Below are 11,549 nucleotides of genomic sequence, written 5' to 3' on the forward strand. Positions count from 1 at the left end.
GCCCGGGCTCGGGGGTGCTGGCCCCGTTGCCCTCTGTAAGGATACATTCGCCGTGTGTAGGGATGCCTGTGTATAGGGTCTGGCAAAAAGGGCAGCTACTGTTAAATGTCAGTGGGGGTATTTTAGGAGATAGTCAAGAGCAAAGACTAGTTTAAAAACGTGGGTTTATTTCCAGGGATTTTTTTGTGTGTGTTTGTGGGCTGGAGTATTAGAATGAATTACTCAAATCTGAAGTATCAGGGCAAACTACAGCGGGTGATGGTTGGGGTGGTGTTTTGGTTTTTAATGTTTTCCTGTCAATCACAGAATGGTGGGGGTTGGAAGGAACCTCTGGAGATCATCTAGTCCAACTCCCCTGCTACAGCAGGTTGCACGGGACTGCATCCAGGCAGGTTTTGAATATCTCCAGACAAGGAGGCTCCACATCCTCTCTGGGCAGCCTGTTCCGTGCTTAAACTTGGAAACCTTTCTGTTTGGTACTTTAATGCAGTATAAGTTGTTGGAGCTCAGCACAGTTTAAAAAATTCTCTAGCATTTTATGTACAGCTCAGGCTTCATGACCAAATAGTTTATTTTGAGCTTAAACTCCATCTGTGAATGAAAAAATCTACTTGATAGGTCAGGATAATACAGTAATTGAGTGTCTGCCAAGTTACCTGGTAAGAATGGAACAGGGAAGAGGGTGGTGGATGTTTTGGAAATCAGCAGGGTTTGGGACTGCCCTTATGTCTCATCACTTCCAAGATTTTTGCAGTAACTCCTTTCATGACAGAAAGAAATCCTTAACACACCACTGTTGACAGTTCATGAGGCATCTGTGGAGGATCTTCTCTTGACAGAGCCAGAACCAGACCGTCCTGGGAAATGCCAAGTCACAGGAGTCGTCCTGGGTACGTGCTGGTAACTCGGGAGGCACCTTCAGTTACTCTCCGCTAAGAGCAGGCTTTGGGGTGAACGCGTCTGTTTCGCCGGTGAGAAGGCTGAATTAGCCAACAGAGCTGATTTAGGCCAAGTGTGAACTAAACTAGGTTAATATGTTTAGTACAATGGAAAAAATACCTGGAGTGACAGGATATTTGGAGGTTACCTAAGTTTAATTTTCTTCGGGCTAGTGATGCTGAATTCCATGCTGCGTTGTGAGATTTTATTTGGTAAATGGCATATGGTGCTGACAGCAATACGAGGCGCTCGTGTCCTGTTACGAGCAGACTCCTGCTCTGTTACCCCTTGCTGTTCTAGTAAACACGCTTTCCAAAATAAAGGCCTGGATAGGAATTTTCCCCAGGAGTGGGTTTTCTGTGTTAGGGGTAACATGCTTAGGAATAAGAAAAATACAGGAATAACTGCATGCTGCTTATTGCAGTTATTACTCTTGATGCTTTTATTATTGAAATGCTGATTTTGTTAAATAATGAAAGATGGATAAACCCTCAGTCTCGTTTTAGACAGAAGCACCAGAATAGAATCACAGAATGGTTTGGGTGGGAAGGGACCTTTCAAGGTCATCTAGTCCGACTCCCTGGCAGAGAGCAGGGGCATCTTGAACTAGATCAGGTTGTTCAGAGCCCCATCCAGCCTGACCTTGAATGTTTCCAGGGATGGGGCTTCTACCACCTCTCTGGGCAACCTGTGTCAGTGTTTCACCACCCTTACTGTAAAAAATTTCTTCCTTATATGTAAAAGCATAAGAATACTGGGGCTTTGTTGATACTAAAATATGTGCATCTCTGAAAACTTGCTGTTTCAGGAGATGGGAGCACAGTACATGCTGGAAGTGTGATCCTGACCACTGGTACATTTCTGAGGGGTATGATCCTCATCGGACTGGAGATACACCCAGCTGGGCGGCTGGGAGACCAGCCAGCCATCGGGCTGGCTCAGACTCTGGAGAACCTGGGATTTGCTGTGGGCAGGCTGAAGACTGGGACACCGCCCCGCCTTGCCAAAGACACGATTGACTTCAGTGGTCTGGAGGAACGTGCTGCTGACAATCCCCCGGTGCCGTTCAGCTTCCTCAGCAAGGCTGTGTGGATCAAGGTGGGATAGCACACATCAGATGCACACAGAGCCAGGAGGGGAGCAGTTCTGGGAATGTCACGGGCAGAATCGGGCAGGGAGTTGATGGCTGGGAAAGGGAGCTGGGCTGTGTTCATGCTGGAGATGTTATGTTTCTGAGGACTCTCAATGCAAAGGGAGAAATTACTTGTTTTGAAAGCAAGTGCCTTTTTCCTCTCGCTTCTCAACTTGAGAACCAAACTTTCTTTACTTTTAGAGGCAGAATTGTGTGAAATGTGATGTTGTTAGTAGTATTCTCTCTGCACTGGTTACATGGGTGGTTTACAAAATACTTCCAGTGTTAGACCTGTATTGTGGAGATTTGTACTGTCTTGCTTGTTACCCCAGCTCTGGAATAAGGTTTAAATGTTGACTAGGAATGAGGAAGGATGGAGTTACCCACAGAGCTCAGAGGTGGCATATTAGCATTAACATAAAAGCAGAAGAAACTCAATTTTCCAAAGAAAATCTTGGGAAATGGATGGCATTCTTACACAGTGTAGTTAAACAGCACAGAACTAAGCATCAGGAGTTAAATTGCCCCAGAGCATAAAGGAGTTGGGGTAGCCTATTATAATCAGGGTGGGGGTGAAAGTAATATCCTTTGAAGTCCTTGGTACTTGTAGGAAAGGTTTTTAAGGAGTTGAGGGCAACATTGTTACTATTCTGAATGTGAGTCTATTGACTCTATTTCAGAAAAATCAGTTAAATGCTTTACACAGTGGGTTTGGGTTTTTTGGGGTTTTTTTCCCCCAAACCTTGAATTTTCCATGTTAATTGCAGGGTTTTGAGAGATTTCTTTTTTGTCTTCACCAAACTCTTTAATTGGCTGTTAGCTGTAGGGTCAGCACTTACTCCTCTTACTTCAGAGTTTTGAATTCCTGTGGTTAGTTTGAATGCTGTGTTATAATGTGTTGCTTTAATAGCAATAGCCATCCTGTAATTAGGAGTACAGTTTATAGAGCAGAACTTGAATTCTGGACTCCCAAGTTCCGTTCTGTTCTTGGTCTGCTTTTGAGCGTGTTGCTGCTCAGTCTGCTGTAATTGCTCGTGTTCTGTCTGTTCAGTGGGTACAACAGCACTGCCCACGTCTGCAGGAAGTGAGAGCCAACTTGCACGGAAAAACCCTTGGAGATCCTCAGAGTTGTGCAGTAAGAGAACAGTGTTGTGACTGGATTAACGTAAAGTTTTGGCCTTTTTCAGCCAGAAGATCAGCTGTTGTGTTACCTGACTCGTACTACCGGGAAAGCTGAGCAAATTATCCGTGATAACCTCCACCTGAACAACCACATAAGGGAGACAACAAGGGGCCCGCGGTAAGTATGTAGCATCATGCAAGGCTGTCAGTGGCATGAGCTGACAATCTGTCTGAAACTGTGGGTCTCCCCTGCTTCGCTTCTGGAAACTTGCTTTTTCTCCATGTCAGATGGTGCTCATGGCTATTTCCTGTTGCAGGTACTGTCCCTCTCTTGAATCAAAGGTTCTGCGCTTCCCAAACAGAGAACATCAGGTGTGGCTGGAGCCTGAAGGCTTGGAGTCCGATGTCATTTACCCCCAAGGCATGTCGATGACACTGCCACCTGAGCTACAGGAGCAGGTGATCAGATCTGTCCCGGGATTGGAAAAAGCCAAGATCTTACAGCCAGGTGAGGGGGGTGTGAGTAGTTTTAAATCTATTTGTTGTATTGGTTACCAGTTAATAAAAACCAGATTTTGTTTAGAGCATAGCAAAACAAAGGAAATATGAAACAGAATTAATTCTTGGATGCAGGGGTTTGTTTTTAAATTGTAGATAAAATTTGATAATCTAAATCATTCTGTGCCACTGATTGCCTTTGCTGATAAATAGGGACCTTCAAAATCCCTCCTGTAAGGTCTGTCTTGTTTGTCACAGGCTACGGGGTGCAATATGATTTCTTAGATCCCCGTCAACTGACTGCTTCTCTCGAGTCTCGTCTTGTTCAGCGCCTCTTCTTTGCAGGCCAGGTAAATGGCACTACAGGCTATGAAGAAGCTGCAGCTCAGGTAGGTGAATCTAGTGGTGTATACTTGGCACTCAGAAAGGGACATTGCCTTGGCATTTGTCTTTGATATGCAGTCTTGCTAGGCCCATCTTGTGCTAATAAAATATCCTCTTTTGTTGCTCACCCCAGTTCCAGACTTGCACAGATATTTTTACTTGTAGTATCTACAGTTGTTGTTACTGAGATTGCAGAAACAAAAGTAATTGGAACCACTGTCAAATGTTTTGGCCTGGAGACTGTGCAGTGAGTATCATTGAAGATGTGGGAATTGTCTCTAGTCATGTCGGCAGGGGCCAAGAAGCCCTTCAGACACTCACAGTATCACAAGAAGCTGCCTAGATGACTAGCACTAGCAATTTTCCAGGTTACCATTTGACATGTGAGCCTTTGGAAGCAGATGTGCTGATATTTTAGCCGTGAAGAGACTGATAAATGTTTTTTCCTTTGTTTTCTGTCTGCCTAGGGTGTGATTGCTGGGATCAATGCTTGCCTACGGGTTCATGGGAAGCCCCCTTTCATTGTCAGCCGCACCGAAGGCTACATTGGTGTCCTGATTGATGACCTGACCACTCTGGGCACCAGCGAGCCATACCGGATGTTCACCAGCCGCGTGGAGTTCCGCATGTCCCTCCGGCCTGACAATGCTGATGCCAGGCTCACCCCCAGAGGTATTTTATTAGGGTGGCTCTTGGGAGTGAGCAGCCCTGCCTGGTTGTAGGCTTTGTCTCATACGCCATCTGTCTCTGCAGGTTTTGAAGAAGCTGGGTGTGTGTCACAGCAGCGATACGAACAAGCAGTTAAAATGAGAGCTGCTTTAGATGATGGAATTGCAACACTGAAGTCCGTTCAGTTCAGCATATCCAAATGGTCCCAGTTAATACCAGAAGTTTCCATCAGTAGCAGTCGAAAGTCGCCTATCAGGTAAAGGTTACAGCTGGAGCTTTCTGATCTGACCTACACTTGCTTTAGCACATCTGGCTAGTGGTTTCACAGCATTTGTCCATCCTTCCTGAGGCTGTCAGTACTCCCAAGATTCCAGCTTTATCACCTCCAGCGGACAGACATCTGATGTTTGCCTATAGAATAAGTGTGATACTGGTTTTCTTACTATGCCACGTTTCCTGGTGCTGACATAGGCTCCCAAAGCAAGAGGGCACTCCACTGGCCCAGTCAGTTCTTACTGTCCTTACCGAGAGTGTCACCAAGTGGTGACAGTTTTGCAGTGGGCTGCTGCTTTGCTGAAAGCTTGATAAAGCAGTGATTGATTTCAGGCTAGTGTCAGATGGTAGCTGTTCTTGTACACAAAGGCACTTGCTTCCCTTACCCATCCTTTGTGTCACCTTATCTTTTCTGTTGTTTTAAATCAGTGACTAAGACCTAGTTGACCCAGTCTATGTGAAAGGTTTCTTATGATGCCCTTACCTGATCCCTTCTATCTGACTGTTTATTTTTTTATAAAGAGCCCCTCTTCAAGAGCTGAACTGCTCTTGTGTACACTGAGAGGAAATAGTAGGGAGGTGAGCTTGGCTCTGCTGTTATTCTGGTTTATGTTGAGATTTTTACAAGTTTGAGCTGGGAACAGCTGTAAATCTGCCTTATGCAAGTGACTCCTTCCTACCATAAAAACTTACTCTTGTTATCCACAGTGCCTTTGACATTCTTCAGTATCCGGAGGCCAACATGGAGGTTCTGGCAAGGGCTGTCCCAGAGCCCCTGGGAAAGCTTGCTCAATGGAGAGAACTGTCAGAGAGATTGAAAATAGAAGGTAGAGTACAAGAGTTACAGTCTCTTAGTGTGGGACCTGTGTACATTTCGTTCAGTAAGGGGAGAGCAAATCCATTCATCCCGGTGTGTTTCATGTTGCTGCTTAGTGAAACGAAACACTGCTATCAGAGCACGCACCGTAGGCCACAGCCCTGTGCAGCAGCTGTGTTTCACTTTGTGGGGTGAGATAAATTCTTCATATTCACTCCTGGGTTTTTCCTCCTTACTGCTCTGTCAAATTAGACCATCCTTTCCTCGGATGAGAGGAGAAGCCAACCCATGTATCTTAATTCCTGTAAGAAATTAAGAAGTATGACTTCTTCTGAAGTAGTGACGTGAATTAGGCTCTTTAGTCTGTGAGGCCGGAAACTTCTTTAGGAGCTTTTGACTGTCTCAGTGGAATTGCTCGTTGTGCTTCCCAGAATTCCTGCAAGTGACCTGTTTCACATGAGTATCTGTATCTGGTCTTGTTTCCCCAATCTTCCATCACAGCTGCTTATGAGTGGTGTGTAGTCAATCAACAGCAGGAAATAGAAGAAGTGCGTCGTGATGAAGCCCTCCAACTGCCAGAGGACCTAGATTACTTTGCTATTGATGCATCGCTGTCAGCAGAGGTGCGGGAGAAACTGGACTCTAACCGTCCCCAGACGGTAAGATATTGGGCTGCAGCAAGGCTAAGCAGCAATTAAATCCCTTCTGTGTCTTCCCAAGGGACATGGGGAGTGAGGAGCACCAGAAAAAGGAATACCCACAGGCTTTGATCTCATTTTTCACTAGCTCCAGTGTGTAGGTTTGTTCTTGGTTAACGTGTTCCTGTTTCCACCCACAGATTGGTGCAGTCAGCCGGATCCCTGGAATTACACCAGCTGCTATCGTTAACCTGCTAAGATTTGTGAAAACCAATCATCAGAAGACAGAGAAGCTAAAAGCTTTACCTCAGACTGGCAAGTATTTACCAGGGAAAAGGTACTCAGAGAAAGCAACTTCCCAACGACAGATTTCAGCAGAGTTTTCTTAAGAGAGGCCAGAGTACCTTTGTAGAGAAGCGTACCCCTCCTGCCAGAGTACGTGGCAAGATCACCTGTGCTCACGAGCCTCTTCGCAGATAAAAACCAATGCTGGCTGGATCCAAAGCAGTTTTGATTGTGTCCTGTGGCAGTGTCATTGAGTAGAAGAGGATGAATGCACAAACCTTAAGGAAATGCTCAGGAACCTATATGTAGGTTGTGATTTCGCCAGTCCAAATGAAAAGACAGGGGAGTTGTTTTTGAAATTCCACTCATTTGGAAGACATCAGATAGTCAAAATCTGTTCTAAAGCATCTTGGAAAGGACAGTGTTTTGCTCTTCTGAAATGAGTAAGAAGTGTTACCATGCTGAACCCACAGCAGCACAAGAGGAAAGGAGCTGGAAAGTGTGTTCCGTTGACTCTACTAGTTGTGTTCATAGCTGTGCAGTGACTACGCGCAGTCTGATGTTTTCGTGTGCTGTCAGCCAATAGGAAGCACTTGGCTGTGAAAATGTGCAAGTGCCACACGAATATTAAACTTACATAGGAGACTGATTGAATGTAAACACTGTATCCTAGGGTCTATCCTATCTCCTTTAAAATAAAGGCTATAACAAGCTTATCTTGAAACTTGCTGAAGAACTTGGTTGTCACTTAGCTTTCAATAGAGTTTTGGCAATTCACTGGGTCACAATTGGCACAGGTAAGGTGGGGCAAGATTCGCTACGGAGCGGGTGAAGGCGGCTGGAGTGCGACTCACTGAGGAAGGTGGGGGCCATGTCAGAACCTGCCCCAGGAGCCTCAGCTGGGGGCAGTGTGGTGACTGACAGAGTGACATGCTGGGGACAAAAGGGTGGGTGGCTTGGGAGCCCAGGGAGCAGGACCAGGGGTTTCTCAGCAGCAACGGTCCCACAACTGACAGTAATATAACTTGCATCAGAACAAGATACACTTTGGGCAGTCAGTTTGTTGTGTGTTATCAAAAAACCCAAAATTCAAGCTGTTCCTGCACACCTGCTGAATCCTTGCCTGATTTAGGCAGCAGTCTCTGATGCTAGTCTCATTTCTGAACTGAATTGAACAGTCTGAATTGACTGGGCAAACAGGCTTGAGAACAAATTTTGTTGCATTTAAATCACAGAATTCATAGACTCGTTTAGGTTGGAAAAGACCGTAAGATCATTGAGTCCAACTGTAACCATATGTATAACTATCATTTTGAAATTATGATCCTGGACTTTGTCTTATTTGCTCTGGGTGAGTGGTTCCTTTCCTGTCCACAAATCCTTTTTGTTGACAGAGACCCTGTCATGCAGCAGGAGGATGTGCAGAGATTGCAGCTTCAGGGCATCATCTGCCTGCCTGAAAGCACCTCCCTGGCACCAGCTGTTGGCTTGTACGGAACAGCTTCAGACACATGATCTGTAGGTCAGTTTGTCAGAATGGTTCAGAAAAGCTGATGTGTATCTGGCCCCTTTATGTCTGTGGCCTATTTTCCTTTCAGCTTTGGCTCCAAGAATTGCTTCAAGCTTGTACTTCAAGCCTTAAGTTTAGCATCAGGAAGGCAACTACACTTTCTGTGGTGTAACTCAGGCTTCGGGTATGGTGCTTTAAAATTCCAGCCATGTGAATCCGAAACAGCCTTGAATCCTGTGCCTCTCTGCCTATTCTAAGCAGTGGAGCTTCTGTTCAAGAAAGTTTCACGCTTTCTTCGTTGCATTATCTTTGTATTGTGTTCAGTTTTGATGTACCTATGCCTGTAAAAACGTAGATCTAGTCTTTACAGACTAGGAAGGAAGCCCTATTGACACCTTCATCCTCTCACTTCTAAGCACATTGTGCAATCTCAAAACTGCCTGTCCTAGTTCTTGTCAGCAGTCATTTGACAGGAAAACCTTGCTTCCAATAATGTGTTTCTTGAAGGGCAGGCCCCTCACACCCTGCTACAAAAGCAAACACCTCTTCCTCAGCTTTCTGTGCTGAATTTATTTCAGTGCTACAAAGGCCTTGGTCCTGGTCTCACACGCACCAGTAGACCAAAGGGTGGTTCCACGGAGCTGGGCTGCACCACTATCAAAGGCAGAGCAGAAGGAGTGGACTTTTGCTTTTCTTACTTTTAGCAACTTAATAATGCACAGCCATGGTCTAAGCGTTAGAAACGGGGGAGAGAGTTAACTCTGGGGGAAATTGAAGTCAGAAGTGCATGGATGCCTTGCTTTCCAGCAGAATTTTTGTAACAACTGCTCTCTATATTTCAGTGTGAAGTGGGTCTTTGGCCACTGGTGAGCTCCCTTGTTAAGACAGGGTGTCCTCTGTTCACAAATGTGGGTTAATGATGTCCATATTTGCTGAAATGGAAAACCTGGCATGTGTACAAATTTGAGGACTGGCTGTTCCTCGGCTGTTGGTTTCACGTGTATGGGGCTTGCCACAACATCTTGTGCTTGTTCAACAGTTCTTGTTTGAGAAGACTTTTAACACAAAAAGAAATCGTAGCTACAAGAAGTTCTATTAATTTTGTTAAGAAAACCAAGCACAGAAAGGCTAAATAATCTGCTGTAAATAGCATGGGCAGATAGGATGCAGACATCGTGCCATCTGCTTTCTAACTCCAACTGGGTTACTGAGTTACAAGGCCCGAGGTTGGTTTTTTATGTGAAGACAAAGTGAGCTTAGACCCTCACAGGTCCTGTGGTCTCGCTAAGGCCGACAGCATGGGAAGGGCACAACCAGAGGAGCCTGCATTTAACATGGATGTCTGCTTCCTTTTCCTTGGCTGTGCGGTAATGAATCACACTTTGTCCTCCTGTAATCTGTACTGTGACCAGGCAAGCAGAGAGGGTAGGATGTGTGGCGAGGTTGGCTTTCTTTATTTCTGCCTGGAAGATGAGAGCAAGAGAAAAATGTACACTAGGAGACAATAAAAGCTGTCACCACCAAATCTTTGATGGTCTCGGTGCTGCTGGAACGTTTGCAGCGGTGCAGCAGTGGCTGTGCTAAGTGGCTCACCATAGTCCGCCCCCTTGCAAGCACAGATGTGCCTCCTGGGTGAGTGTTGCCCTCGCACTTTGGTAAGTATCGATCTTCACTTGCAGTCATTTTAGATGCTCAGGGGTTTATCAGCTTTGCTGCCTACACCTCCCAGGTTGTGCTCCACCCAGGGACAGGTATCTCAAGATCCCATTTAGTGGATACAGGAGGAATCTGCTGTCCCGTAGGAGCTGCCATTTCCACAAGGAAGGTGCTGTCCTCTCAAGCCACGGCCTGTGCTGCTCAGAGTCCTTCCAGGTATAGTTTCCATCTCTTGCCATGTCTTCACAGGGCTAGTGAGAAATAAAATGTCTTTCCCCTCTTGACCTGAAACTTAGTGGTGGCTGGAGCTTTCAGCTGGAAGATGGGAGACTTGCTCTGCAGTTGCTATTACAAAAAGGGCAGAGAAAAAGGGATTGATTCTTGATCTGTTGTTTTAACAACAGGGACGCTTTAGGGAAACAAGATTATGCTTTTGTCTTTTTTTCTTTCTAAACTGCTGAGTAGGCTTAACCCTGCATGTGTAACCCTGAGAGAGGAGGCAGATGTGGATTCCCATCAGAGGCTCTCTGACTCCATAGCTACCATCGTGTAGTCACCATAGATGGTGCCTGGGCCTTGACCCTTGTGCCAAGGAGTGCAGTAGTGGCGAATCTAGCCTGGAAGCTGGGGGCTGCAACTTCTGCGCCTCTTTGCAGACTTAAGTCTAGATATTTTGAAAGCCTGTGATGTCTCCTTGGGGTGCTCAGTTGTGACCCACAGGCTCAAACATGTCCTTGTCCCCGGCTTCCCCATCTGGGTCCCTACAGAGTCGGAGCCTCCCCGCTGCGGGAGCGGGTCTGCAGAGCCACCACGCGTCGGCTGCAAACGGCTTCCCAGGAGGAGTGGGGTTCAGCGAAGGCCGGTGCTGCAGTGGAGATGGGAGGTGGATGAAGTGAAGGGTGAAGGCGTTCGTGTCTCGCACCAGCTGCAGGTCCCAGCACAAGCCCCAGGAGGCACATTTTCAGGCACCTCTGGGGACCGAGGCACACGCTGTTCTTGTTCCAAGTGACGTGGCGCTTGATGTGGTTAACTGAAGAGCAGGCAGGGAGCCAGGTGGGAAATGAGCTCACTCTGTGCCTTACAGGGCAGCAGGAAGAGAGGGGAGCTGAGCTGATGACAGGCTCGTGACTAGTCTCCTCGGTTGCAGTTGTAGGTGGCTTAACTTGAAAATTGCCGTGTATGACCAGCTGGTGGCTTGTATCGCCAGCGTACGGGATTTTTGGAGTCACAAGTGGAAATGCTGCTGTGGCTGGTACTGCCGAGCTGGCTGCTTCAATGAGGTTTTGTCCTTGTCCCACTGCACCTCATGGGACTTCTAGTTATTATTAGTAGAAATAACAGTCAAGCAGAAGCAAACCTATAATTACAGTTAAATTCATCTACTCTTTTTTTTTTTTCCTTTGGGAAATGCTGTTTAAGAGCTTGTTTTACACAGAGACAACAGCAAACAAGCCTGCTTCTCTTTCTGCGAAATACCCATGTCCGGTTAGCAGAACCACAGCCCAGTTTATCAAACTAAATATTTACTAATAATAACAAAAATTATAATAATAAATAATGTAGTATTAATAATATTATATATGAATAACAAATAATTAAGAATAACTACATATTTAGTCATTGGGG

The 11,549-nt window shown here is 45.9% G+C and overlaps 1 protein-coding gene across 1 annotated transcript; it reads left to right on the top strand.

The window, feature by feature from the left end:
• Nucleotides 1–772: 772 nt before the first annotated feature.
• MTO1 (mitochondrial tRNA translation optimization 1) lies at nt 773–6,861 on the top strand (the record flags this gene model as incomplete). Its single annotated transcript, XM_010166535.1, has 10 exons — nt 773–890; nt 1,748–2,037; nt 3,259–3,371; nt 3,511–3,701; nt 3,950–4,080; nt 4,543–4,747; nt 4,829–5,000; nt 5,726–5,844; nt 6,336–6,493; nt 6,673–6,861. Coding segments are annotated over 10 exons (1,686 nt in total), but the record flags the coding sequence as incomplete, so codon positions are not given.
• Nucleotides 6,862–11,549: the final 4,688 nt, after the last annotated feature.

The sequence above is a fragment of the Antrostomus carolinensis genome, unplaced genomic scaffold (assembly GCF_000700745.2).
Source record: "Antrostomus carolinensis isolate BGI_N321 unplaced genomic scaffold, ASM70074v2 scaffold39684, whole genome shotgun sequence".
In the NCBI taxonomy this organism is placed as follows: domain Eukaryota; kingdom Metazoa; phylum Chordata; class Aves; order Caprimulgiformes; family Caprimulgidae; genus Antrostomus; species Antrostomus carolinensis.